The sequence below is a fragment of the Trichosurus vulpecula genome, chromosome 7 (assembly GCF_011100635.1).
Source record: "Trichosurus vulpecula isolate mTriVul1 chromosome 7, mTriVul1.pri, whole genome shotgun sequence".
In the NCBI taxonomy this organism is placed as follows: domain Eukaryota; kingdom Metazoa; phylum Chordata; class Mammalia; order Diprotodontia; family Phalangeridae; genus Trichosurus; species Trichosurus vulpecula.
This window is the reverse complement of record NC_050579.1, coordinates 34365787-34393740: the sequence shown is the minus strand read 5'-3', so window position 1 is coordinate 34393740 and position 27954 is coordinate 34365787. Positions and strand designations below refer to the sequence as shown.

Sequence of the window (27954 nt, the reverse complement as noted above, 5' to 3'; positions counted from 1 at the left end):
CCAAGATGGGTGACAACGGCACTGATGCACAGACAAGGGATCTCGATGCACAGCTTCAGGATTCTATCAAGTGTTAGTAGTTGTCGCTGCCACAGAACCTGAGTCAGCAGGGTCCTTCGAGGGTCTCTAGGCCACCTGGTGCCCGAAAGACACCCAGCCTGCCTATGCCTGATGACCTCGGGTGACAGAGGGAATCCTGACTGGACCTCTGCAGTGTTTTAATTGTTAGGAAGATTCTCCTTAAATTAAGCCTAAATTTACTTCCTTAGGACTTTTGCACATGTCTTCTAGCTTTGTGGCACCCCCCACTCCCCCCCCCCCCCCCGGGTCAAACAGAACAAATCTATTCCTTCTTCCAACCGGAAACTCTTCCAATACTCAAAAGCTAAAATCATGCCCCATTAAGTGGAAAGAGAAGGAACATTAAGCCCCTACTAAGTGCTAAGTACTCAATAGATATTATGTCATTTGATTGTCACAACCACCCTATGCCATTTTACAGTTGAGGAAACTGAGGCAGATAGGGGTTAAGTGACTTTCCCAGGGTCATGCAGCTAGTAAGTGCCTGAGGCTGGATTTGAACTCAGGTCTACCTGAATCCAGGCCCAGGGCCCTATCTGCAGCACCACCTGGCTGACCAACTAAGGCTTCTCCTGCCAGGCCAAACAACCCCAGCTCCTTCAAACTGATCCTCGCAAGGTGTGACCTAGCTAGCTGCCCTGCTCTAGACATTCTTCAGCTGTATCGAGATTTCTTGAAATGTTTCACGTGAACTAAACCCAGTGTTCTTGATGTGTTTGGCCTCTCCCCTCGTGAGCCCTGGATGCTGTTACTGCAGCCTGCGATGGCTTCACCTTTCTTGGCACCCCCAGCATGCTGCTGACTCACCCACCAAAAGCCCTATTTTTCAGACAAACTGCTGTCTAGGCACGCCCCCTCCTCTTGTACTTGCAGTTTGGTTTTCTTGTGTGATCCCTCACGATGACTCCTATTAAATTTCATCCTAGAGTTCTAGCCTGTTGAAACCATTTTGGCTCTTGATCCCGTTATCCGTTATCTGGAATAACATCAGCTATCCATCTCAGCTTCACCTCATGCTTGTCCGATAAGCAAGCCCTGTACACTTTTATCCAAGTCACTGAGCCCAGAGATCCCTGGGGCACTCCACCCAAGACCTTCCAAGCTGACACCAGACCATTCACCAGGCTCACAAACCAGAGCCATATTGGGTTAAGTCATTGTCAGCCAGCAGGGCTTCTGGGCTCTTCCCAGTTCCTCCATGTCTGGTTCCAGCCCTCAGCAGTACTACAAAGGACAAGGCGACTCCTGCTCCTGTGTCCAGATGCATGGAACATGCTGTCTCCAGAATTGTTTGGTGACTGGCCTTGTAAGACGCAATTAGATGACCAGAATGTTGGTTTTTCAAAAAGCAGCCAAGGTCCAGCAGTAATCTGAACGGTTCACACAAGTTTCTTTCCAGACTAAACTTTGATTTGCCAGAAGTTCTTAAACTGAAAAGAAGAGGTGCCCTTTCTGGAGGGAGCCACCAACGAAGATCCGGAACAGAGGGGCTAACTTGTAAGAAGAGATGAGTCAGGATGGGACTGAGGAACACAGGACAAAATGCAACAAGAGCCAGGAGGAGAGATGAGTTATGAAGCTTGTGATGAAGAACTATAACAAAGGAAGACGGAGACTGTCCCCTCTTGCTATGAAGGTACCACCCAGGTTCACGACCTCAGGGTCATCCTCCTCTTCCTCTAGTCATGTGGCCACCACCCTAGTCCAGGCCCTCATCATCTCTCACCTAATCAGGAAGACATCTGGATCTTACCAACTTTCTCCTCCACTGCTACTGCTGAGGTGCTTGGGGCAATCCAAGGTGAGGAGAAGTACTTGTCTGTCAGACACCCCACCCTGCCCAAGTGAATCTACCTTCCAGGGGAAGGCTAACGGTCTATTTATCAATCAGAAAGCATTTAGTGAGCACCAAGCGTGGAGAATCTCTGCCCTATCTGCTCATACATCTGGGGGGAGGGAGCGGGGGGGGGGGGGGGGGGGGGAAGGGCAGAAGATGGGGGGGGCGGGGCAGTGTTGTCCCACACCTTTTATTCATGTTATACACAGGATGCCTACAGAACCATAGGAGGAAGGGAGGAAGAAAAGTACTTTCTTTGGGCCAGACTTTCAAGACTGTATGGGATCCATGTGAACCCAGAGTTTGGGGGAGACCCGAGGCCACAAGTTCCAAGTCTATTTTGCAGTTACTTATCTCCACCAGAAGAATGTAAGCAGAGACTATTTGGTTCTGTCTGTGTATCACCAGCACCTGGCCCTGAGCACACCCTTAGATGAAGCCGGAGGAGAATCCCTCTGCTTTTCAAACCTGACGCCTGCTGGTCCCAATCACACATTTCTTATCATTGGCCTAGGTCATTTCTAAGGCAGACAGGAAGAACATTCACTAACCCCACAGGCTTTACTACGTAAAACTTCAACCAAAACTGAGCTTCCTGGGTAGCTGCCTCTTCACTCCTTCCTCCTCTCTCACAGGACAAGCTTGCAGCAGCACAGGCCAGAGGTAAACATTACAGCCTGACAACAAGTAGAAAGGCAGCTGCCCAGAAGTTCCACTTGCCTACCTTCCCCAGGTGCCAACTCTGGGCTCCACCACTGTTCTCTACCTTCACAACTAGGGACACCTGATATTCTAAGAGTCACTGGAAGGCCACTAGACCCCTTCTGCCACGGACACCGAGTGAGTGTTTATGCTTAAGAACTGCCCAGAGAGCACAATGCCCCAGGCACATAAATTTAGCTTGTCAGTGAGGAGAAACCTTGGGTTTCTCAGGCGTGGATCCCCCTCATCCTCTTTCCCTTGCAAGCAGAGTTCTAGCTCTTTTCATACAAGCTGCAGCCCCAAGCCCACTACTCATCAGTCCTCCACATTAAATTTTAGTCATCAGTGGTGACAGAGTGACCTGAAATTTTCATTAAGTGGACTAAATAGCCACACAGTCGATTTGAAAGTGTACTGGATCAGTGAAACAACCAAACTACCAAAACTTATCTTACAGAGCTGGAAAAAAAAATAACAAAATTCATCTGGAAGAACAAAAGGTCATGAACATCAAGGAAATTAATGGGAAAAAAAGTGAAGGAAGATGGCTTACCCTTATCAGATCTCAAACTGTATTATAAATCAGTATCTAAAACTGGCTAAGAAAGAGAGTGGGGCTCAGGGGACTAGATTAGGTACACAAGACACAGCATCACCTCACACCTATCACACTGGCTAATGTGATAGAAAAAGAAAAGGATAAATGCTGGAGGGGATGTGGAAAACTGGGTCAATAATACACTGCTGGTGGAGCTGTGAACTGATCCAACCACTCTGGAGAGCCATTTGGAACTATGCCCAAAGGGCTATAAAACCACATGCACCCTTTGACCCAGCCAAACCGCTACTAGGTTGGTAACCCAAAGAGAGAAGGACCTACTTACACAAAAATATTTTTAGCAGCTCTTTTTTGTAGTGGCAAGGAACTAGAAATTAAGGGGATGCCCATCAACTTAAGACTGGCTGAAGAAACTGCTGTATGTGAGTGTGAGGGAATACTTTTGGGCTCTAAGAAGTGACCAGCAGGATGCTCTCAGAAAAACCTGGAAAGACTCACACAGACGGATGCAGAGTGAAGTGAGCAGAAGCAGGAGACAGCAATACTATATGATGACCAAGTGCGAATGACTGAGCTCTTCTCAGTGATACAATGACCCAGACATTTCCAAAGGACGCATGATGAAAAATGCTATCCGCCTCCAGAGAAAGAGCTGATGTGGTCTGAATGAAGACGGAAGCAGACTATTTTTCACTTTTTTTGTGGGGTTTTTTTGGTCTGTGTTTTCTTTCATAACAAGACTAACAGGGAACATGTATTGCATGACTGCACACGTCTAACCTGTATCAATTGTTACCAATTCTTTCTCTGAAGGTGGACAGCATTTATCATCATGGTTCAGGACATGGAGTAAGGAAGACCTGAGTTCAAATCCTACCTTAGTCGCTACTGTCTGTGTAGGCCTGGGAAAAAGTCACAACATCTCTGTGCCTCACTTTTCTCCTATGTAAAACAGGGATAACAACAGCACCCAATTCAGAAGGTTGTTTTGAGGATCAAATGAGATAGTAAAATGCTCCGACAGTCAGAGACACAAAGCTTTTTAAAGTGCTCACTACATTCCAGGCACTGCGCCAAAAATAAACAAACAACCAAATAAAAGTAACACAGTCCTGACCTTCCAGGACAACACACAAAAGGGACCTGGAAAGCGGGGGAGGAGAGGGAGAGAGGGATGTCTGGGCAAAGTTCAGGTCTGAGGAGAGGAAGCGTGGCTGGGGCCCTTCCTAAAATGGTAGTCCTAGGCAGAGAGTCAGCAAGGAAGAGAGGAGGCTTCCACAGCAGAGGCCAGCTCTGGCGGGGTTTTGTTTTCTGTTTGGTTGGTTGTTTTTGTTTTATTTAGGGGGGAGGGGGGTGTGGAGGCAGGTGGGTAAGGAGGCAGAGACAGTCCAGGAGTGAATGAAGAATGGCTGGACTATTGTGAGAAACAGAACTCACATTTTGCATATGAGGAAACTGAGGTTCACCTGATGTCATGCGGTTTGCCCAGTTTATGCCATCCTGTGTAAAAAGCAGCCCTTGTGTTTGTTAACCTATCCCTTCTCATTGGGCATGGGCAGCCATCGACCCTCTAGGCCTGAAACGCTTAGCTAATTCACAACTAAACAGGCCAGACTGTTCTATCACCGGCTCCAAGGCCAACCTCCTCATCAAAACAGAATTATCCATAAACATGATCAAAAACTTAATATCAGTCCCTCCAAGGATGGGGAAAGCAAACATGCCCAGATGTTTGGGCAGATGTTGAACGTGCTCCAACATTAGAGCATGGCTGACGATGGACACTGGTGTCACCAAGAGCAGAACCCCAACTGGGGAAGGAGGCCCATGATACAAGCCCAGGTGGCCCACGGTCAGAACAAAGTCCTAGGCTGCTTCAAGAAGCCACCAAACTATGCAACATGCACGACTGTCTCCAAGCAGAGGGTTCTGGACATGAACTTCAGGGGAGCCCCCACCAAGGAGACATGGATGGGTCATCTAGCAGTCTTTAGGCTCGGCCTGTCTCCACTGAGTTTTATCAGGGTCGATTTTTCAGGAGAAATCAATCTCATCTGATAGAAACCCCAAAGAGAAGAGGTACAAACTGTGAACACGCCTCTCTGCAGAAGTACTGTCCCCCCAAAGATGCATCGGTGCAAAGTCTCCTGGGCCATGCCACTTGTGCACAATAGGGTCATGGGTGGTAAACACACACCCAGGGAACGTAATCCCCTACCTAGAAACTCCTCTCAGAAGATTCTCAAATGTGCCAAGTAAACATGCTCTTGCCTTTCTTCCCACTAAGTCAGGAAGAGCCAAGCAGCCCATGGGAAGAATTTATTTTGGAACCTCCCCCAAGCCCAGTTATCTTTTGGCTCCCTTAGGAAATGTTTTGCTTTACATAATCTCTGGCATTTCAGTTATTTGAGAACAATAACAAAAAGTTAGTTTAACCTCCAGTTAGATAGCTAAAGACTTTATAACAAAAGATTATGGGCAGAACAGCAGGAATGGGACCCCTGCTCTCTCTTAACTCACCAGAGGGATGAGGTAAGGGGAGAGACAAGACTGGGGTTGGGTGGAGGGCTGGGGGACATGGGGTAGGAAGATTAACAAAGCAGTCTGAAGCTGGTTCCAAAGTTTGGTCTTTTGTTTTGCTTTTTAAATTAGGGCTGAGCCAACCTCAGAACTCGAAGGAAAGCCATAAGGAAAAACAGCTTCATTTCGTCGCCCACCTCGGAAAGCAGCACTATCTTTGACCTGTGAGGAAAAATGCTCTCCACCTCCAGAGGGAGAACTGATGACCTCTGAATGCAGAATGAAGCAGGCTTTTAAAAAAAAAACGTTATTGTTAATTGTTTGGTTTGTTGTCTTTCGCAACGTGGCTAACATGGACCAAACAGGCCCAACTATACATGTATGATTGAAGTCATACTGGTCATGTTCTCAAGGAGGGAGAAGGCAGGGAGAGAATCTGGAACTCAAATGATTGTTAAAAATCTGTTCACATGTAATTGGGAAATATTTGATGAAATAAATAAAAATAATAAGAAAAAAAAAGAAAAGTCTATCCCTGCTGTTACCATTTCTGTCCCCCAAACTGAGAGCCAGCCTAGTGTGAGCCCAGTGACCCAAACTCATCTAATCTGTCACTAGCTCTATGACAAATAACCTAAGGAGCCTGGGTTTGCTTCATTTCAGGGCAGGTCAGAAGCTAACATGAGGCTATTAGAGGTTTAACTGAAGCAGCAGCAACTGTGGGAAAATGAATGAACAAATCAAACAAGGCAGAACTGAATGCTTTTTAAGTTCGTTTCCGGAAAAGGTTTTTAAAACTTAAAACGGCCTACAAATAATCCTATCCTTCAAATGCTTTTTCCATGCCTCCAGCCAGTGCCATCAGCCAGTGACTGCCCTAAGGCCTGTGCACGCGTGCGCACACGCGCGCGCACACACACAATGGCGAATGCTTTTTCAAATTCCTTTTCAGGGAACTGTCTGGACATTTCTGAAGCCATGCTGGCCCTTCCTTAGAGAGCCTCCCTAGAGTACCCCTAATTGCTGCCTCAAAGGAAAGCCAAGCCATCTAACAGGAAACCACCATTAAAATATGAGCAGTTCAGTGGGGTTCCCAATTCCAGCCTCATGCTGCCTGAATTCACAGCAGGCATTGCAACAAGCACCTTCGGAATCACACAACAATCAGAGAAATCAATGAAGCTCTCTCTAAGGGGGAAGATACAACAATCTGATGATGAACAGAAAGGCATTAAAAGCACTTGCGTGTGTTTAGACAAAAATTAGGCCACTGGGTTTCACAACAGAGCCAAGGGACAAGAGTCCAAGAATCACTGAAGATCATTTTCATGGGGAGATGAAAAGACCTGGGACACCAAGAAGCCAAAAGCTACAGAAAAAAGGACAAAATGGCCTTCAGGCTGCAGAGATCTGAGGATGGCAGAGCTGTCAGGGACCTTGGAGATCACTCAGCCCACTACCCTTCTCTCCTACCCCCCCTCACACACACAATGGACAAGGGACAACGGACTTGTCTAGGTCACCTGCAGAGTGATGGACTGCAGAGCCAGGATGAGCACCCACATCTCTTCCCTCTAATCCAGGGCTCTCCTCACTGCCCTCAAAGCTGCTTGACAGAGGAAGGGAACCAAAGTGAGCCCGGATGTGAAAATGCCCAACCATTTAGCTGTTGGATGACCTCTGGGCATGGGATGATAGGGATGGCTTTGGGTTGGACTAGGGGGCCCCTGGAGAATGGGCTGACATGAGTGACACTGAGGGTCATCACACCACAAGGATACAGAGCCCCACTGACAGGAATGTCCAGACCCCCTCCCCATCCAGTAAGTCAGGCTGCTGCTGCCACCTCTCAGTGGGCACTACCCAAACCAGAATTCTCAAGCTCTATGGAGCACAAAGCTCAGATCTACAGGCCCTTCTAAAAGAAAATGAAGGAGACAACAGAAAATATGATTGAGAAGACCCACAAAGTTCCATCTTCTGACCTCTTAAGTCTTTTTTCCTTGACTCTCGACTCTTGGCTGGGTGAAAGAGGCCTGCTTAGCCTGGGCCTCAATGGGGCCTCCACGCCACTGCTCAGATGTCCATCCACCCTGCCTTTCTGATCAGGGCACAACAGTGGAAAAGGGATCCTGCTTCCCTGGGGGATAACTGACTCCCTGGAGGGATGTCGGCCTTGGGGCAGGTCTGGCTCCAGGCCCGAAACGCACTAGGCACTGTAAGGACTAAGATCAACGGTCTCTTGGAATTCACGGTCTCTTGGTTTGAATCCCTAGAAACTAAGTAATGAGCACTTTTTAAAAGCTCTTATCTACTATTAAAAATACACATTAAAAGTGTATTCTCTGTTGTTTACTCATGACTTCTACGATGCCTCTCAACAGAAACCTGTATTAGCTCCTGATCACCTGTGTCTTTTACAAAACCGAGAGATCTTTGGTGCTAACCTGAAACAGGCCCCTCCGCCAGCCTCTCTTCTCCCTCTCAGAAGACCCGATTACCTGAATGAGGCCAGTTATCGGTCAGGGTATGCCATAATGTAATCATAGATGACAGACCTTCAGTTTTTTTCCTGGAGTAGTTCTGATCCTGCCAACCTCATGCCTGATGATCCAGGACCTAGCCCACCCAGCTGACTTTCTGAAGGGACGTCGCAGTTACCAGTCAAGCTGACAACAAGCAGCATGAGTTTACCTTTGTGGCCATGGTCTTCACCCCAGGAATTCTCCACTCTCCATTTTTCATATGTTCCCTCATGAGCACCCTGAAAAACAAACCCAAACATAGATAATATGAACAGTCCCCAAGTGCCATGGTAACTACTGTTCCTGACCCATTGATTGCTTTATCCCATCTCAAAATACACCCTGGAGACTTGACTGTGCCTGACTTGTGCCTAAGCCATGGCCAGGTCCCAAGACACTCAAAAATCCAGGCCTATCCCCAGCCTGGGGTCACCACATAACCTTCATCCAACCCCAGTTAGCAGCCCTCCAAACCCACCGGGTTCAAGGCACAGAAAGAACAGGACCAGTTCTGAGACTGTTCTTGTTAGTCAACAAGCACATACTAAGCTTACTAGGTGCCAGGCACTGTGACAAGCACTAGAAATACAAAGATGGAGCCAGTCCCTGCCTTCAGGGAGCTCACAATCTGCTGGGACCTGGCCTGCCATGTCCTCCTCCTCCTCTGAATTCCAATACTTTGGCCAGATGCTTCCTCTACTCCCTTGTACTAGAATTAAGAGTACTTAAATATGGCATGTATTTGTATAAATAGCTCAGCTTCCCCAAACAAATGTAAGCTCTTTGAGGAAAAAGTTTGTGCCCTTACATCTACCAAAGTCTCTTTGCACAGAGTCAGCACTTCAAGACCCTTAGACTTATGACTGAATGAAGGAAAAAATGACTTCTCCCTGCTGAGCAGCTGGCTTCTGGGCTCCCCCCGATGCCCACAGGCTGCTCTGCACGGGCCCTGAGGATGTGCCACATCTACCTGTCATCAGGAAGATGAGCAAAAAACAAGTGATCTGAATGCTCCAGAGTCCCCAGAGGGGGAAAACACCACATCCCCTAACTAACAACGTCATGGATCAGTTACAATCTGTGCCTTTACATCTGACACAAAATCAGATGAGAGGCAGCCTAGAGTCATGGGTGTCAAAGTCAGGAAGGCCTGGGTTCAAGTTCTGCCTCCGACACATCGTTGAAGCTCTTGGCATTCCAGGTAACTCTCTATATTGCAGGGAAGGGGCCAACCAGTGTTGGTGGAAGGACCTTCACTACTCTAGGGAAATCACAGGTCCTGCCCCCAACCCAATTCTACACTCCTGGAAGGAAGTTGGGCAAGTCACTTGAAGCTAGAGTTGGTCTGCAAAGATGGTGAAAATAAAGAAGGGGAAATACAACATGCTCGTTCTTCCTAAGGTTTTATTTCAAGCTCTGCCCTGGTGAATTCCTGCCCAACTAGCTCTGGGGATGTACCGGGCTCATCACCGACCTTCTGACCAGGGTCTGCTTTTCCCTTAAGGAAGTTGAGTGCCAACATACTCCAGGACCTTCCTTCCTCAGTGACATTTATACAAACACTTAATAGAACTCAACCAAAATCAAAAAGGTGGAATTTAAACAAAAGAACCAGTCAAAGAGAATAATGTTCAAGCTTATAGATCCTCTCTTCCCATCACTGTTTTAAGCAAATAAACTCAGCCTTTCATCTTCTCTAAGAAGGAGGCAAAGCCTCCTCCCAACTGATTCACATATGACAGCAGAGGACAAGTGGAAAGCCCCTCCTTGCGGCAAAGTCTTTTCTCTATACCTTGCCCCCTCCCCTCAGAAATGCAGACATGTCAGCAGGAGGTACAGCTCCTGACTTCCTATCCATCAACACCCACTTAGGGACAGTTTCTTCTGTGAGGTTGTGGTTTTCCTTTGGTGAGCCTGACCTCACAGCCTTTTTCAGACACCAAGCACCACTCCAGGATCAACAACAGCCAATAAACCTCTATGCAGAAGGGTCACGTGCTAAGGAAAGGCCCTTAGAAAATGCTCATTAGAAGCGGCATGCATCACAGGTGTGCTTCCTGCTGGCATCAGGAAGGGTTACAGTGTGTGAGGGGCCATCTCTCTTACTAATCCTTCACCTCATTAAACATTTCTACAAGTGTCACCTGCTGAGATGGTAATTAGAGACCAAAAACCTCTCCTACCTTTCCTTTGCAAGTGACTCATTGGGTAACTGACCATTGACTCTGGACAAGTCACTTAACCTGAAGGAAAAAGAGAGGAAAGGAGGGAAAGAGGGAAAGAGGAAGAGAAGGAAGGAAGGGGAGAGGATGGAGGAAAAGAAGGAAGGGGGAGGGAAAGAAGAAAAAAAAGAAAGGAAAAAAGGAGGGAAGGAAGGAAAGGAAAGAAGGAAGGAAGGGGGTAGGGACAGAGGAAAAGAAGGGGGGGACAGACGGAGGAAAAGAAGGAAGCGGGGAGGGAAGGAAGGATGGATAGATGGACTGGTCTTAGTCTAGGTGACCTCTCAGGTCTCCTCCAGGTTAAAGCTGATGATGCCATGAACGTTTCTGGGCCAAACTCCCTCAGAAGGAGATGATGAGATGAAAGGAAAGGAGAGTAAAAGCCCCGTGAGCTCTTCACAAGAAAGTTGGGCCACAGAAATGGAGCTCCTGGCACACATACTCCACTCTGCATTCTGCTGTTCCTTACAACAGGCCAGCTCTTCCTTTTTTCCACAAACACGGACTCTAACAGCAGCCGCCCTGCACCACAGGTGTCCAGCTGACCCAGAGTCACTCCTCAGACCTGGCTGAGAAACCACCCTGAGCAAAGCTGCACAGGAGAGAGATACAGGCACGGATCTGGGCAGTTTTCATCTCTAGAAAGTAAAAGTGACTAGACTAGTGTGAAGGGGAAATCAGACACAGCAGAGAAGCCCTGCAAGCAAAACAAATTGTGAAAAGCCCTCTGATATTTAGATGTACACACACACATGCATGCGCATGCACACGCACGCGCGCACACACAAATAAATCCCCTTCTAACCAAAAGCCTTTAGTGGGGAATTATAAATCCAGTGAATTTTATAAGACAGCATGTCCAAACATGTAAACGTGAGCAACTTATTCAATATTTTATTCATGAAAAATCCCTTCTAACCCCATATTTCTAATGGCAAAAGACAGCTCTTACTTAAAACCGCTTCTCAGCACTGAACTTTATGTTCTTTTGTGTAACCCAAATGTTCATCTGCTGTTTAAGTTATGGGATTTAATCTGTCTCTCTCTCTCTCACACACACACACACACACACACACACACACACACACACTCTCTCTCTCTCTCACGCCTTTAGGGGCTTCAGACTCCAACCTTTGTCCCTGTTTCTGAAGCTGTGAGGCCCAGCAGGGAAACACATCCATGGCTGAGGCTCCCCCATCCCACCACCACTCTGCAGGGGCCATAGTTCCATTCACTTTTAAGTGTGAAGAAATCCTCTCCAAGCCAGAAAGCCCCTGTCTTCTCAAATCTGTGCAAAATGATTGCCAGCGATGCTACCGCCAGCTTGGAGGTCAATGTTGCTGTCGGATTGTGTGGCTCCTTGGGAACAAGTTAATACTGAAGAAAAATCTGACTCTTCACAATCATTTGTGTAACAACAGCTCACAGGTTTGCAATTTGTGACCTTACAAAACAACAGCTCACATCTTCTTATGAACATCTGTCACCGTAACACGTTACCAGTAGTTAGCTACATGAGGAGATCAGTTCTTTAAAAAAAAGCAATCCTTAGAGGTAATCTGGTAAATTCACTTGGCAATCTTGTTACTCTTCTGGAGTGGAAATAGCACATCAGGGAAGGATTTCACCCAATTACACGCACATACGATACGAAAAAAGGGCTTTCTTGTCTTGTCTTAGAAAGCAATGCCTCCGTGTTTGATGACCTGGGATTCCAGGGCCAGCAGGAAGGCCTCCTTACCCCCAAACTCACCTCTCTCCCCTGAGGCCTACACTTCCACAACTGAAGCTTCATTCCTTTGGCTAAAAAGCCTCTTATCTCCTATCAAAACACAAAGGCTGTGCTCAGTTTTGCTGCCCCAGGCCTCATCCAAGTCCTTGCCAGCTCTGCAGAGCAGAGAGAGCAACCAGAGGCTGCCTCATTCTGCCACTACCACGCTGGGCCATCTTGGACAAGCCATTTCTCCTTCTTTTGGCCTCAGATGCCTCGTCCAGAAAATGAGGGGGAGAGGATGGATGCTGCTCTAAGTGCAAGAGGTAGATGGGAACCAAGGGGGCAAAGAGGTGTGCCTAACCCCCAGGAACAAAAGGTGGAAATAGAAGCCACAGCCACGATCTCCCCCAAAGTGGACGTAATATGGCCAAACCAGAAGCTGCCCAGTGGAACGGACAATTACAAACCCCTTCCTAGACCAACGAGTTCCTCTGTAACTTCATCCCCAACAATAACACAGCTCAGCAGAACTGGGGCCCAGAGGATTCTGTAAGCATGGATCCTGGCACCCCCATGGTCCAAACCCTTCTCTTCCTGCCTACACAATCCCAAACTCCCTGAGAGCAGGCACGGGGCCACACTAGCACACAACCTCACACAGGGGGCGGCACTCACAAATACGTGTGCAATCAACAATCAACCCAACAGATCCCTCCAGGAGAAACACAGCCACCTTCTCCTCTATTCTCCTACTTCCAATATACTCTCAGATGAGATCACCTGTCAGATGTAAGCTGGAACGGACCTTACAAGCCAGAGGGTTGAATCCAACTCCTTTCCCCCAATTTGTGAATGTGAAAACCGAGGTGAAGAAAGGTCCGGTGACTCACCCATGGCCACATAGCTCCTACATGTCTGGAGGACTTGAACCCAGGTCTTCCTGCCTCTCAAGTATGGTGCCCAATTTACCCCACAATGTCACTGTCCATATAATAACAGGACAAGGAATAAAAGGGGTTAAAAAAACCTATGGCCTCTCTAGCAATTCTAGCACAGGCTGGTCAGGAGAAACCACTTTCCGCCAGGTTCATTCGGAACAGTGGATTCTAGAAACAAGCACCAGTTATTATCACAACTTTGTGGACGGCATCCTAGTGTGCTTTGTGGAGACATCCAAGTGCTTTCTGCCCACTCCCCTGAATGCTGCCCGGGGATGTACACAAAGAACACGTTCTCCTTATGCACTTCTATTTTAGGAAAACCCTGAAGCCCTAATAAAAGCAGGGTGAGTTAGAATAGAAAAGGACCACCAGGTCAGGACTTCCTGCATGCTTCATCCAAGGCTTATTTTAACTCTTTGAAAACAAGAATTGTCTCCAAACTCACTCCCAACCTCTTGCAAACCAAGAATGTCTATGTCTGCAGGCTGGGCTGGGCCGGGGGGCACCACACTAATTCCTCCCTCTGACCCAGATTCCGCTCCTCCCTTCATTGGAAAGTTCCTATTTGTACTGTCTCTGAGGACCCAGCCAAGCCCCAAGTGACGCAGGTGTGACATCCTGCCCAGAAGCCGACCTTTCCAGAACAACACACATGCTGGTGAATGAAGCTGTGCCAGACAAGCGGTCTGAGGGAGAATTCAAATCCATCTGTGCAAACACCGCTGGCGGCAGGGGGCAGGTGGGTGGAGGGGCACCGGGCATACCTCCGTGACCGCCGTGAAGGTCATGGCATGAGTCATCAGGGATTCACCAAAAGTCAACCTCTCTGCTTTGTTCATGTTCTTCAAGGAGACACCAAACACCAGCTCATGGTCATAGCTGCAAACAAGGCATGTTAAAAAAAAAAAGATTAGGATGCAAAAGATTAGGAGCACCATCCCTAAAAAGCCCTGGCCATTCCTTGTGAGGGGCATGCAAAATCTATAGGTAAGTCCCACCAGGCCTGTTTTGAGGCCACATGTGGGCATCTGCTAAAAAGCCAAGAGATTAAATGTATTCCCCCCAATCTCAAAGCCAAAGAGATCAGAGACTGTGCGCTCTAGTTTAAGGAGCCGTGGCTGTGGACTCAGAGAGTCTTGGATTCAAATCCTGGCTCTGATGGTTACTTCCTGTGTCATGCTAGACAAATCACTTCACCTGCCTGGGCCTGAGGTTTCCCCCTCATGATTTACCAAGTACTTTAAAAACATCACCTCATCTGGGACTCACAACAGGTCGGCATCGCAGGTATTATTACTCACCACTCACATTTTATAGATGAGCAAACAGGCCTAGAGATGGCACATAGTTAGCAAGTCTGAGAGGTGGGATTTGAACCCCAGCCTTCCTGACTCCAAATTAAGCAGCCTAAGCACACACAACACTAACTCAAGATTCCCCTCTGATCTTTTAGGCTCTTAAGCAGGGATTCTTAACCAGGGGTCCATGAACTTGGGGTTTATTTTTTCCTTAACATTTTGATAACCATATTTTAATATAACTGGTTTCCTTTGTAATTCTATGTATTTTGTTTTATGTGTTTAATGTGTTTCAATTCTGAAAAGAGATCCAGAAGCTTCTGCAGACTGCCTGCCCAAGGGGTATCTGATAGCCACACCAAAGGCAAAAAGGCCCATCCTAGAATATGGTGGAGAATAGGTGACGCTCTTCCAGTAATCCATGTCTATGGGTGAGCCCACCCGTTCCACACCAAGCCCACAGGCATTGTGTCCACAAAGCCAGGATGTGACCTTCCAATGAACACCCACACTCACATCTGCATGTCGCTGATGCCCAGCTTCCCGTTGAAGTGTTTTCCAACATCGCAGCCAAACCACACAGCCTAGAAAGAGAGGGGGCAGACTCAGCAGACTATCCCCAAATCCTCATACACCAAAGGAGGAAGAGGAAGAGACATGCAAGGCCAACACCCACCTCTCCGTCTTTAATGGAGGCTGCGACCATCTTTTTCAAGAAGTCAATGGGCTGGTTGTTGTACAGGGTTTTTCTCCCACCAACCATATTGCTCAAATACTCCACGGTGTACAGCCTGTTGTACTTATGCTGACTCCGAGGGTCATTCACTAGACAAATCTGAGGAGACCAAGGACGTGTTCATTACAACACAAACTAGGTTACGTCAAGAGAGCTGGGCCAGCCCATCCATTCCAGGCAAGCTACAAGCAATTCACTGCTCTGACATATGTTGCCCTAAAGTACACGGATACCACAACCACATGATCAAGTGACACACAAATCAATGAAAGGCACCAAAAAGAGTACTGGACAGGGCCCAGAGGTGGCCTGCAATCCGAACAAAGGGAAACGAGTCTTTTTTTTGACCTGGACTTATTTTGAGGGGTGTACTTATTAATTGTGGGCAATGACTTCCCCAAAATAAATAATCCTTCCAAACAATAAGCACCAATTGTGATAAGGGGGTGATCTCAGAGTAAGCTCAACATCCAGCTATGACTTCAAAGAGCCAAGGGCCCAACTCTGAAGAAAGAGGCCATTAGGACACAGAAGAGGGCCAGGGCACCAAGGGGGAGTCTTCTGCTGAGTAGGTGGGAAAACCTTTAAGAAGCAGAAAAAAACGAGGAAGAATCATGGCCACCTTCCACAAGGGAGGAAGCCACTCATCCGGTCCAAGTCAAAGGAATCTGTGGAGACAGAACTTGGCAAGGCCTGAGGGATGACCCTGAACTAAACCACCAGAGTTAAGTGTGGAATGTAGCTCAGGAGCAAGTTAAAAACAAGCCTCCTTCAGATAAGGAGAGCTGAGATTCTAGTCCAGGGGTGGGGAAAACTTGGATTCAGTAAAATTTGGATTCAGTCAAAAGGCCACACTTAAAGACCTAGAAGGCCACATGTAGCCTGAAGGTCCCAGGTTCCCCACCCTGGTCTAGTGTGTAGGTCATATATAGACAATCAGATTCCTGGACCCACCCTCTAGCCAAAGGCCAGCAACTACTAACAACAGTCCTTAACCTTGTCCTGCATGTTGAAGAAAGGCTTGATATGTTCCCTGTAGAACTCCAAGGGTGAGATGGGTCCAATCTTATGGTAAGTCTTATCCTTGTCTCGATACTCCCAGGTAAATTTGTCTGGTGGGGTGCCCAAGCAGATGCTGACCACTCGGAAGACCTAGCAGGGAGAAGAACAACAGATGAGCCACAGCCAGGAGGCGGCAACCCTCCTCACCATTATAGGAACCCCCCAAAATTTAAAGGTTCAAATTTAAAGCCAGGCATTTTCAAGGAAAGTCAATTTCCCTCCAAAAGGCAGGGGTCCTCACTGGGCATGAACCAACTCCTGACACTTCCAATAAACACTCTGAACAGCACGTGCTGAAGTGTCCAACACGTAACTCCCAGAGCTTACTGTGCCTGAAGCTCACCCTGCTCAAGTTTCCTAGGCCAAGAAAACAGGCGCCTGACCAGAACTGTGTCCCTCCTTCCATAAATGATAAATAACAACTTGTGTTTTATAAATTATTTCCTTCCCCCTAAACATCAGCTTCCCTTTGATTGTCCCAGGGTCCTCCAGTCTTGGGAACGCTAAACAGTCCTCTAATGACTTTGGTGGCGCCCGCTGCCTGAGGCACATCCAAAGGGCAGTCTGTTGCAGGAAGATGAGCCTTGTGTTTCTAATGATGATACACAGCCTTTGCCTTTTCCTCATAACCCCCTCAGGACCTGGCTGGCACCAGTCCTCTCACTTTCTAGAAAGGGGTTAGTAGAGGCCTGGGGAGAAGAGCTTTGTTCAGGAAGCTTCTGAGTGCGTAACATATACTGTATCAGAATCAAGAAGGCGATCCCCCCACTTTCCAACCCACCCCTCAGCTTTGTCCATCCTACTTTTCCTCCACATACTGTGAAATAAACAGTCTGATGTCTCCAGTCTAACTGGACCTAACACTTAAGGCAATCTACTTAAGGCTTTTTGACCAACTGCTCTGTTTGCCAGATCTGCCCTTTCCACACATCGCCATGGCTGTCCCTCTCATTTGGGCTCCCCTCACTGCTGGCCATGCCATAAATGAGCAATTTACCATTTACTGTTCCTACTTGTACCATACGTCTCGCCTCCCTGATGAGACTATACCCTCCCCGAGGACAGGGGTCTATGTCTCCTGCATCAACCATCACAACGTGGGGGCCATGGCAAGTACTTGGTATTTTTTTCAATGGCCAGAAGTATCCCTGACTCATCTTCCCCCCCTTTATACCCAGCATACCAGGAGAGACAACCATTTCCACACTGTCTCCAGTCTGAACTGTCCCGCTTAAAATAATGAGGAGTGAAATGAGGAGGACCGAGAGAACACTGGATGCTGGAAGAGCAATACTGTTCAAAGAACAACAGTGAATGACCAGTGATTCTGAGTATTATAAATACTCAAATTAACTACAAAGGACCTATAAGGCAATATGTTACCTGCCACTAGAAGTATGCACACTATGGTTTTATATATAGATATACACATAGATATAGACACAGACATAGTTATAGATATATCTGTGTCAAATGGTGGCCTTCTCTAGTGGTGGGAAGGGTCCCATGGCACAATGCCAACCCCTGACTGAAACCGGGGCTGGCCTCCCTCTCTCCTAAATAAGCCAAGCTTTTTCTCATCAGCATACATCTGCTTTTCTTAATTTCTCTTCCCCTCTGGTCTGAGGCCCAGCTGAAGTCCTGCCTCCTCCCGGAAACCTTCCTGCTACTGCAGCCCACACTCCCTTATACAACCCTAGGGCTCTTCCGCTCAGGAACCAAAGGCTCTGGCCCGTCATTCTGCACTGCCATCTCTCTTCTCTAACTGGATTCGAGCCCTGTGAGATCAAGGGCCACCTATGTGTCTCACCCACCCACCCCAGCGCAATGCTAGGGCCATAGTAGGTGTCCAATCAATACTGGATAGGCCAGCACAGTGACTATCTTGCTGAAAAGCCTGGGTTTGCTACAGCCCCTGGAGCAGGGGACCCAGACAGCGACTTTGCTTTCTAGCATTACTATACAGTAACACACGTTCTGCATAGTTGGCCACTTCCTCAGATCCAAAGACATGTCACGGAAGCCTAGAGCGGCAGCTTCTCCCTCTAGGTACACCTGGGATGTAGCTGGTATTTCCTTGTGGTCTCCCCACTTACGACATGAGCTCCTGGAGGCCAAAGACTGCTTTGCCATGTTTTACAGCCCCGGTGTTTAGCCTGGTGCCAGGTACCCATTGAGTGCCTAATAAATGTTGCTGACTCCCTGACTGCCTAACTGGTGTGTCCTTGACTGAACAATATGGAGTTGGACCTGCCAAGACTTGGGTCCAACACAGCATTATTATCATGGGCTGCAAAAAAATGAGAAGCAATGGACTGTGGATAGAAAATGCCAGCTTTAGAATCAGTAAAACCGAGGTTCAAAACCCATCTCTGACACATACAGGTTGGAACAGTCAGTCAACAAACATTTATTAAACACTTACATTGTGCCAAGTACTGAGAAGACAAATTTAAGTATAAAGAAAATAGTCTGCTCTCCAAGAGCTTCCATTCTAATGGGGAAAGACAATATATAAGAGAAAGTTGGAGGGTGGGGGAAGGGGGCAAAGGGGATAGAAGCATGATAGAGAAAGTCCAGAGTGGGGTCTAGAGAGGAATGAGACATGGCTGGCCTGGGTACCCATCTTAAATAGAGGCTCTGAGAGCAGCCATCTAGTCCAGAGGGAGAGAGTCAAAGGGGAGTTTCAATGTGTGAATTCTATGAGTGGAGTGAGCTTCTGGGATGAAGAGGTTTCTGGGGCAAGTAGCACCTGGGGAGGAAAGAGATGAGACCTCTGGCAAGTCATTAAAGCTCTCAGTGGCCCAGCCAACTCTCGAAGAGGACACTGCAGGGAACGTCCTCATTGGCACTGCCAGAGGTTTCCTCCCCAGCCCTTCCCTGCACCAATGAAATTACAGATTGGGTTTGTTACACATAGCAATTCCATCCTTTCCGCTTCTCTAGTAGTAGATAAATAGAATGGCAGTACCCACAACAGACCAGCATTTTTTTCTCACTCTAAAATAGTAACTAGTAGCAGCTGATGAATTCCATTATTGGGTGGACAAATCCCCTATCCTTTGTTGTTTTTTTTTTCAACTTTCTTCCCACCCCAACCACACACACACCCAGCTCTCCTAGGACAAACCAAGCTGGCTTTAATGTCTACATTTCAGAAAGGCAGATACCAACCACGGGTTGGGCCGCCCTTCAATTCCCCCACAAAAATAAGCCACCCCCTTGGTAGCAGTTAACCCTAATTTTGTTTGGTTCAAAAAATATGCTGTAACTTCTGTGGTCTCTTCCTGTCTCTAGAGTGATTTTTATAGTGTGTGTGGGATGTTTAAGAGGGATCTTTTGGCTCCAACCAGTACTAACTAAATCATCCCAGATAAAAGAGGTGCTATCCAATTCCCTGTTCCATGGGGTTTTATAAATCAGCTTCCTGGTGAGATAAAGACATTAAAACTCAATCTCTTTTGTTGTTCCAGAGGCCCAGGTGTGAAACACAACTGTCTTAAATGTCATTCTATAAAACCATGTCCCTGCCTGGGCTTGAATTCCAACGCAGGAAAGCAAGCAAGCAGCTAAGAGCCAGGAGAAAAGCCATTTGATTTGTGAATCCAATGTATGTGTACAATGAATGGATGGATGGACGGATGGACAGACGGATGGATGCGGTCAAAGGTATGGAACTTCTTAGAGGTGGCAGGAAGAGCTTTCTCTGTTCTGACATCCATTGTCATGTAAGCACCAGAAAGGAGCCAGGCAGCAGGAGCTAGGATTAAAGGCACTCTCTGATTAAGCGGGGGATGTCAGGAAGGCCGCTGAACCTGGAGAGCCCCGACATCATTCAAAAACCTCACAAAAAGATGATTTGTACGCCCCCGGCTTAAGGGGGTTCACTCATCCCAGAAAGATCGAAGCCCAGAGAAACGACTGTTCTTGTCTTTCATTTCATTTTGTTCTCCTTTTCTTTAGGGATCTCTCGTTTACTAGGCTTGGCTGCCTGCTTTATGAGCCTGCACAGCTGGCCTTCACACCATGTCCCCTTTGATCTTGAGCCAGACCACCCCCGAGCTGGCTTTAAAACAACAATTCTTATGGGTAAAGATGAGGTATGGGGGCATCCCGCTGGCCACCGCAGCTAAGCTGGGATTGCTGTAGATAATGAACCCGGCTTAGTACTAGCATGGGACAGATTAGGTGTCTTTACTCCAAGCCAGGGTTGATATCAGTCAGCGAGAACTGACTGTGCCCCTGGTGCTAGACAACAGGGACACAAAGGAAAGAGTCAAGTCACAGCCTGAAAGGAGCTGATGGTCTTGTGAGGGAAGATGGGCTTTAATAGCTTAAAACTACGCTCAGACTTTCAGGACACCCTTTGTAGGGAGATGTACAAACAGAAGCAAAATAACTGGGGGCAGGGAAGTGTGAAGGCACCAGGAGCCAAGGAGATCAGGACGGCTGAAAGAGACGCTTGTGATCTGTAGGACACTGCCACCCGCTAACTCTGGACAAGGAAATGACACGTTAGGGCATTCATTAGACCTGGATGTGTTGGAGGGTCTGCATAAATTAGGGAGGTGTAGAGTAAAAGGGATTATTTCACTCAGCAACTTGCCACTGGCCCCACATGTCAGTCAGCTTTCAATTATCAGAGCATTTACTTGTAACAGCCTAAGCCACTGACAATGGGGCTGAATCACAAAGAGGAGATCTGGGTTCAAATCCCACCTCTGCCACTTCCTGTGTGACCCTGGGCAAGTCCCTTTGTCTCTGTAAGCAGAGGCTTGGCTGAGTGGGCCCAGAGTGACCACAAATCTGTGGCCATTTGGGACAACAACCCAACGACAAACACGATTCATTTGGCATTATCCAAGGAGGCAGACAATGCCTTGTCTCATGTTTATACAGCACTTGAAGGTTTACAATGCAATCTTCTCATCACCAGGTAGTTGGGCAATACAAGTATCTATTATCTCCTCTTATAAACTAGGAGATGGAGGCTCAAACCACTTAAATGACTCACCAAGAAATGGAAAAGCCAGGACTAAACCTCAGGCTTCCGACTCCAAAGCCAGGGCTCATTCCACCACCCCATCCTGCTAACTGTGTGGAGGATCAAACTGAGAGGAGTTTGCATAACACAAAACCCAATTAGCAGAGAGAAGACTATTAAGGACTACTTTTTTTTGACCCACACAAATGACAGGTGTTGATCTAGGCTTCATACAAGGGGAAAGGACATGATGGGAAAGGGCCCTGAATGCCCCCTCTGCTCCTGCCCCAAGGGCTCTTGGGATTCACTGATTTGGTCTGGCCCACAACCACCACACCTGGCCACTACAGATCCAACGAGCCCCCTTCTAACCTCGACCAAGTAGAGAAATCCCTTTTTCTCTTGGTTTCTGTTAAGAGGCGGGTGGAGTTTTTCCAAAGGAATGTTTTATTTGCAACTAGAGGAAAACAAAAATATCTAAGTAATTCCATAAAAATTAAGTACAATGAGTACATGTTTTGGGCTCCAACTAACTTGACTTAATTCAGAGCTCTGGCTCCTAGCTTCCGTTGCCTTTCACTCAGCCTTTTGTCAAGGGTGGGGGGCTGCCCTAAAGCTCCCCTTTCTAGACCTTCAGCTCTCTCCCTCCCACTTCCTCACTCTCCCTGCAGGAGGCAAGGTAGATTATGAGTTCAGGCAGAAATTAGGGCAGACAGAGAGAAGAAATACAAGAGGGATAAAGTCAGGCCAAGCTATAATCTATTGTTCTTTCCCTTCCCTGCCTAGACCTACCCCTAATACCCTGTGATAAGACCAGGACACATCATCTTACCTAGAAGCTATGTTCAGCAAGAGCATCACACAGAAATAGAGCACAGTAGAAGCTAAGTTTTCTAGCCAGAATTATGCAGGCAATCGTGGATTCACTCAGGCCCTGGTCACTTTCTTTAAAATCAGCAATTAAGCAAGATGTTTTCAAGACAGCGCGGTGGGTAAGAGTACTGGGCTTGGAAATCAGGAATACCTGGGTTCAAAACTAACTAGTTGGGTGACCCTGGGCAAAGCCCGTGCCCTCTCTGAGCCTGTCTCCTCATCTGTAAAATGGATATGTTGCCTGTAGCTCCCACCTCACACAGGCGTCATGAGGATCAAATGAGATGATGGGTGTAAAACGTTCTGTAAATGTGAAAGCGCTAAATGGATGTTAGTCATAGAAAATGATCATTTCCACTGCTTCCCATCGAGTGGGGAATGGCAGAACAAGTCACAGCATGTGAGTGTGATGGAATACTAGGACACTGTAAGAAATGACGAAGGGGATAGTTTCAGAGAAATCTGGGAAGACTTAGATGAACTGATGCAAAGTAAAAAAAGAGCAGAGCCAGGAGAACAATCCACAGGAAGAGCAACACTGCAGTGATAATTAACTGTAGAAGACTCAGTGATTCTGATCAATGACCCACCACAGTGCCAAAGGACTCATAATGAAGCATGCTGCCCACCTCTGTACAGAATGAATTTCTTAATATTTCTTTCTTTTTCTTGCAACATGACTAATGTGGAAATATGTTTTGCATGTCTACACGTATCTGTAATGGACTTTACTTTTCTTGCCTTCTCAGTGGGGAGGGGAAAAGAGGAAGGAAAGAATTTGGAACTAAAAATAAAATAAAAATGAATTAAAAAAAATAAAGTATCATCTTTTATCCTCACAACAACCCTGATAGATGATACTACTAACCCCATTTTACAGGTGAGAAAACTAGGCAGAAAGAGGGGAATTGATTTTCCCAGGGTCACACAGCTAAGAAGTGTCTGAGGTTGGATTTGAACTCAGGTCTTCCAGACTCTAGGCCAGTCGCTCCTTCCACTGCACAACCTTGCTGCCTTGAGCCAATCTTTTAATTCTTGAAGTCTCCATATCTTCATCTGGAGAATGGAGAGAATGACCCCTACTCTTCACAGAATCCCTAGTTTCTCTCAAAGCTTGGTTCTAATGCCACCTTCCTTGGGTGCCCACTGCCAAGGCCTTCCCATCCAAAATGCCAGGGGATTTACTTTGCATCTACTTACATATGTAAATATTGTATTCCCCATAGAACACAGGCTCCTGAGCGGAGGGGCTGTCTTCTGCTTTGCTTTGCAGTCCCAATGCCTAACACTGTACTGGGCAGACAGGACTCACTTCCTAAGTGCTTACTGATGGACGTAAGAACTGAATGAGAAAACGCATGTTGAGCATAACTGTAATGTTTGTAACTGTAAAGTGCCAGAAGAATCTAAGCTAGCAATACTAAGCTCAAGTCTAACAAGCTGAGAATACACAGACCATCAACTGACAAGTGATTCTGGGTAAAAGGAGGGGACAGGAGACCTGGGCAGAGATGGCGAAGGAGCGGCTGATGTGACTATAGGTTGTTTTTCACTTTTGAGTGTTGTCTCTGAGCCCAAATTTTCCCTCACTTGAAAGGAGTTGGGCCTAGCAGCACATCCAGTGTGGCAGAAATCACCGTGTACAGTGTACAGTGTACCATGAGCTAAGTTGAGGGGAGAGGAAGAAGGGAGAAAAAGGACAAAAATGAACTCTGTTGGGCTGAAGGCCCTGAGTGAATGGAGAAGGCTGCTAAAAGGTTAGCACCATCAGTCCTCCTCAAATCAGGCCGGAAACCACACCCTACTCTTTTCGATTTGGGACCACTGAAGTCTTAGGGGCAGAGGAAGGCGAGGGGAGGAGAGAAAAGGAAGAGATGGAGAAATGAGGGAAGAGATAAATACACCGATTTGTACTGCTAACTTTTACTGAAGACTGGCATTTGTCCATTGGCACCTTGCCTGCTGGAACCAACGCCATGTTACTTAGACACAGTATCTATTTACAGCCACCCACGTATCCAATCTGCTGACACTGCCATTCAGAGGCTGAGGAAAGAAGTTATTTCACCAAGCCCCCAATTCTATGGGCTGCTGAGAGGCCTAACTACCTTCAGCTCTTAGACGGGGAGCTGACTTCTAAGGCCTAAAAGTTTTCAGACCCTAGTGACAGAGAATGACACAACCAACCTCAGCCAAACAGAAACATGGGCCTCACCCTAACAGCTACCTATGACAGTCACGAACTGTCCTCAAAGATCAGCACTTGGGCACACGCTGTGCTATGCAATGCTTTATGACACTAGGCATAAATTAAGTTTCTGTCCAATCATAGCTTAAGAGGATGACGAGAGCTTTCTATCTAATGACTCATAGGGCGACTCCTTTTATAAAGCAGAGCTGCCCCCAAAGAGGTCTAAATTTGTCTCTCCCCCCAGCCACCCCTGCCAGCCATAATATACTCCCATCAGCAAGGCACAGCCAGACAGGGAACAGAACGCACTTCCACTGGCAGCTGGAGAGGCAGTGCAATGGAGAAAGGAGACTTTTACCCCGTCTCTGCTAGAAGACTTACAGCCATCTTCTGATTTCAGGAGTGCTCATTTTCTCTTAATTATCCAAACTGTCCAAAGTTACACAATATATAACAGAGGGGTCATTTGGATTTAAGACAGTAAGTGCTTGTTTTAGCAAAAGAGTGGACCTAGAATCCAGCTTTCTGAAATAGACACTGACATCATCACTGCCACCGTCGTCACCACCACCATCATCGCCACTACCACCACTAGCTTTAAGGTTAACAAAGCATTTCACAAAAATTATTTCCCAATGATCCATTTTACAGATGAGGAAACTGAGGTAAGCAGTGAGGCTAAGTGGCTTGGCTAGTCACACAGCTAGTAAGTGTCTGAAGCTCAGTTTTAACTCCAGTCTTCTTGACTTCAGGTCAGGAGCCATCCAGTGGATTTCCTTTTTTGTATACACTCTGTATTAGCATTGCCGTTCCTAAGCCTGGATGAGCTTTTGTTATCCCACTCTGCTCTCTTGTGGGCAACTGTTGGAGCATCACTTGCTTTTTCCAAGATGGTATAAACAAGCTTGGGCTAGAAATATAGCCCAGTCCTAAAGGAACACGGACAACTGGCACTCACAGTATCTTAAGCCAAGGGCCAACCCAGTATCTTGGAACATAACTACATAGTGAAAAGGCAAGATGACGGGAAGAGAGTCATCTAAGTCCTCTTCCCCAAGGCAAGGAATACAAATAGGATTCTTCCATTCCTGATCCTTCCTAGCCCCACCCTCTCCATCCCTCCCCCACCCAACCCCTTCAGTCCATGGACTGCCAAAATCTGAGCTGGAGAACTGTGCAACGGGGGAGGGGAGCAAAAAATGAGAACATACTGAGACAGTTGTGAAAGAGAGAGAAATTATGTCTTGAATCCAACTTTGAAGTCTTTTTCATAAGCAACACCAGAGGGAGCAGCTCCTTAGGGACTTAGAGCAGTTTGGGGACAAGACTGCAGCTACTTAGAAACACCAAGAAGTAAAAAGATGTTAAGAGACAGCTTGGGGGCAGATCCAGAAGAGAGGAAGCCCTGGTTGGCAGGAAGAAGGCAGAGGACAAGGGAAGGCATGTTAGTTGGAAGGTGTTAATGGTGGCCTCTGGTTATTGGTTACTAGTCATCCCAATGAGTGGGCAGAGCTGCTGGTGCTCAGAAAGTGGGACTTTCCAGAGAGACACAAGAACACTAGCAAAAGGGCAGGATCAACCCATCGACAAGTATTCAGAAAGAGGTGCCAGGCACTGGGAATACAGATACAGTGAAGGAAATATGCTCTGCTCCCAAGGAGCTTGCAACCTAATGTAACCAGTCCTAACAGGGCTGGGGTAGATGAGTAGCAGAGAAAGAAGAGTCCAGTTAGGAGAATGATGGTGGTTGCTGGGGAAAGGAAAAAGGAGAAAGGTGAGGAGTTTCCTTTAAGGTTAGCACTGTAGTAATGGGGAGGAGGGGAAGAGGCCCTACCAAGATGCCTGGCAAGTGGAAGCAGAATGTTGTTGGGAGGAGACAGGCTCCCAGAACAAGTAGGTCTCCTTCTATGGTATCAGAGGGAGGCAGCCCATGTGGAAAGACAATGAAGTGACCCATCACAATTCCAGAGAACCTATGATGCAACATGCCACCCACCTCCTGCCATAGGTGAGTATGGTCAAGGGTGTGGAATGAGATACTTCTGGGACACAGACAACGAAGGAATCTGTTTTGCTTGAATATGCATATTTGTCACAAGAATTCTGTTTTTCTTTTTTTCTTTTAAATGGGGAAGGGGAAGTATGGGAGGAGGAAAAAATAGAGAAAGTAGATTCTGAAATGCAAAAAAATTAAAATTAAATTTTAAAAAATCTACTGGGGGCAGAAGGTATATAAACAGTCCCTATCTTAAGAATAGAGAACTATTATGGGAATTTGCTATTGTATCATTTGCCAAAGAGGAGAGAATTCAAAAGGAAGTGTGTGTACTGTGGACCCTTCCCAAAGGTGTTTTATTACCCAAGTGTTACTGGAAAACAACATTTATATTTTTAAATTTTTCATTAAAAAAAAAAAAAGAAATTGGGACACAGAATTTGACCTGCCCTAAAAGGAATGGAGAGTAATGGAGAATAATGGAGAGCCAACACTACCTTGCTTACTGTCTCTCAGGACAACTGGAAAGCACCCCCTAAAGCTTGGACAGGGTAGTATTAGAAGAAATAAGAACAAGCATTTTCTGCCTTTCTCTTACGGGGGAAGGAAACAAGCACTTACTAAGTGCCTACTACATGTCAGGTGCTGTGCTATGTGCTTTACAAATATCAATTCATCATCAACCAGGAACTACTACTAGTTTGGCTTCTCAGCACAGTTTACAATACTGTGATTGTATTTATGAGGATAAAAATGAATATTCATCATGACAACCCTGGGGCCCTCCAAGGCCTCAAAGCCACTTCTGCATCTTCAAGTTAAGATGAACTGAGGCCCAGGCTAAGGGTTAAGTCTATTTTTTCTCATATCCTGAACCTAACCCCGATGGGCATGCCTGAACAATCCCTCTCCACAAGCTGGAACTAACACATACTAATCCTCAATCCACAGGATAACGAAGTTCACAGTACCACTTCTATGGCCATGGGGTGGTCCTGGAGGCGACCATGGGCACTCACAGAAACAGAGACAAAGGGCAAGTGAGGTTGCCAGGGGCTAGACAGTCCACCAGAGACCCTGGGGGTCAGGAACAGCACAGGAGGGAAGAGTAGAAGGCGGCACATAGGTAAGCTTGAAGTAAACCACCATAAAGACTGCTCAGGGGAGTCTGACTTCCACAACAGAAACAGAAGACTGGGGTGGATGGATCCTGAGTCTGACCCTGCAGGTCAGTCTGTACACCCTGAAGCCAAAGACCCTGAACATTCAAAACTGCCACCTACTAGCACCACAACCACGATAAGGTAAAGGGAAACATCACAGAAACGCAAAGAGCTTGGATCAGTGCATAACCAAATCACAACTCCAGAGGATGGATGATGACAGATATGCAAGGAAACACAGCATCAGAAACGATCAGCAAGTTGATTTGGTTGGTTTCATTTGATACCTCTGTTCTAGACAGCTCTGCTGAGACTCCTCCCACAATCCCACCAGCAGTGTGTGGGGAACCAGGAAATCACTAATGCACAGTTACGCCACTGTACAAAGTTCAGTTCACTGCTCCTTTAGATTGGCAAAGGTCAGCAGTATTATTATAATACCTCCAAGCCCAAAGAGGCCATTATTTCAATTTCCAAGGGTTATGATGCCCATTACTAATGAAACTTTAATATCATGGTGTTTCAAAATCTTCCACCTGCAGTAATTCCTGCC

The 27954-nt window shown here is 46.9% G+C and overlaps 1 protein-coding gene across 1 annotated transcript in view; it reads right to left on the bottom strand.

The window, feature by feature from the left end:
• BLMH (bleomycin hydrolase) overlaps window positions 1-27954 on the bottom strand; it is a 47390-nt gene that overhangs the window by 6798 nt on the left and 12638 nt on the right. The window contains exons 7-11 of the mRNA XM_036768746.1: window positions 16129-16284; window positions 15073-15231; window positions 14913-14980; window positions 13863-13977; window positions 8394-8463 (exon numbers count right to left, since the gene is read on the bottom strand). Coding sequence (XP_036624641.1) covers window positions 8394-8463; window positions 13863-13977; window positions 14913-14980; window positions 15073-15231; window positions 16129-16284 — 568 coding nt within the window. The remainder of the gene's footprint in view (window positions 1-8393; window positions 8464-13862; window positions 13978-14912; window positions 14981-15072; window positions 15232-16128; window positions 16285-27954) is intronic.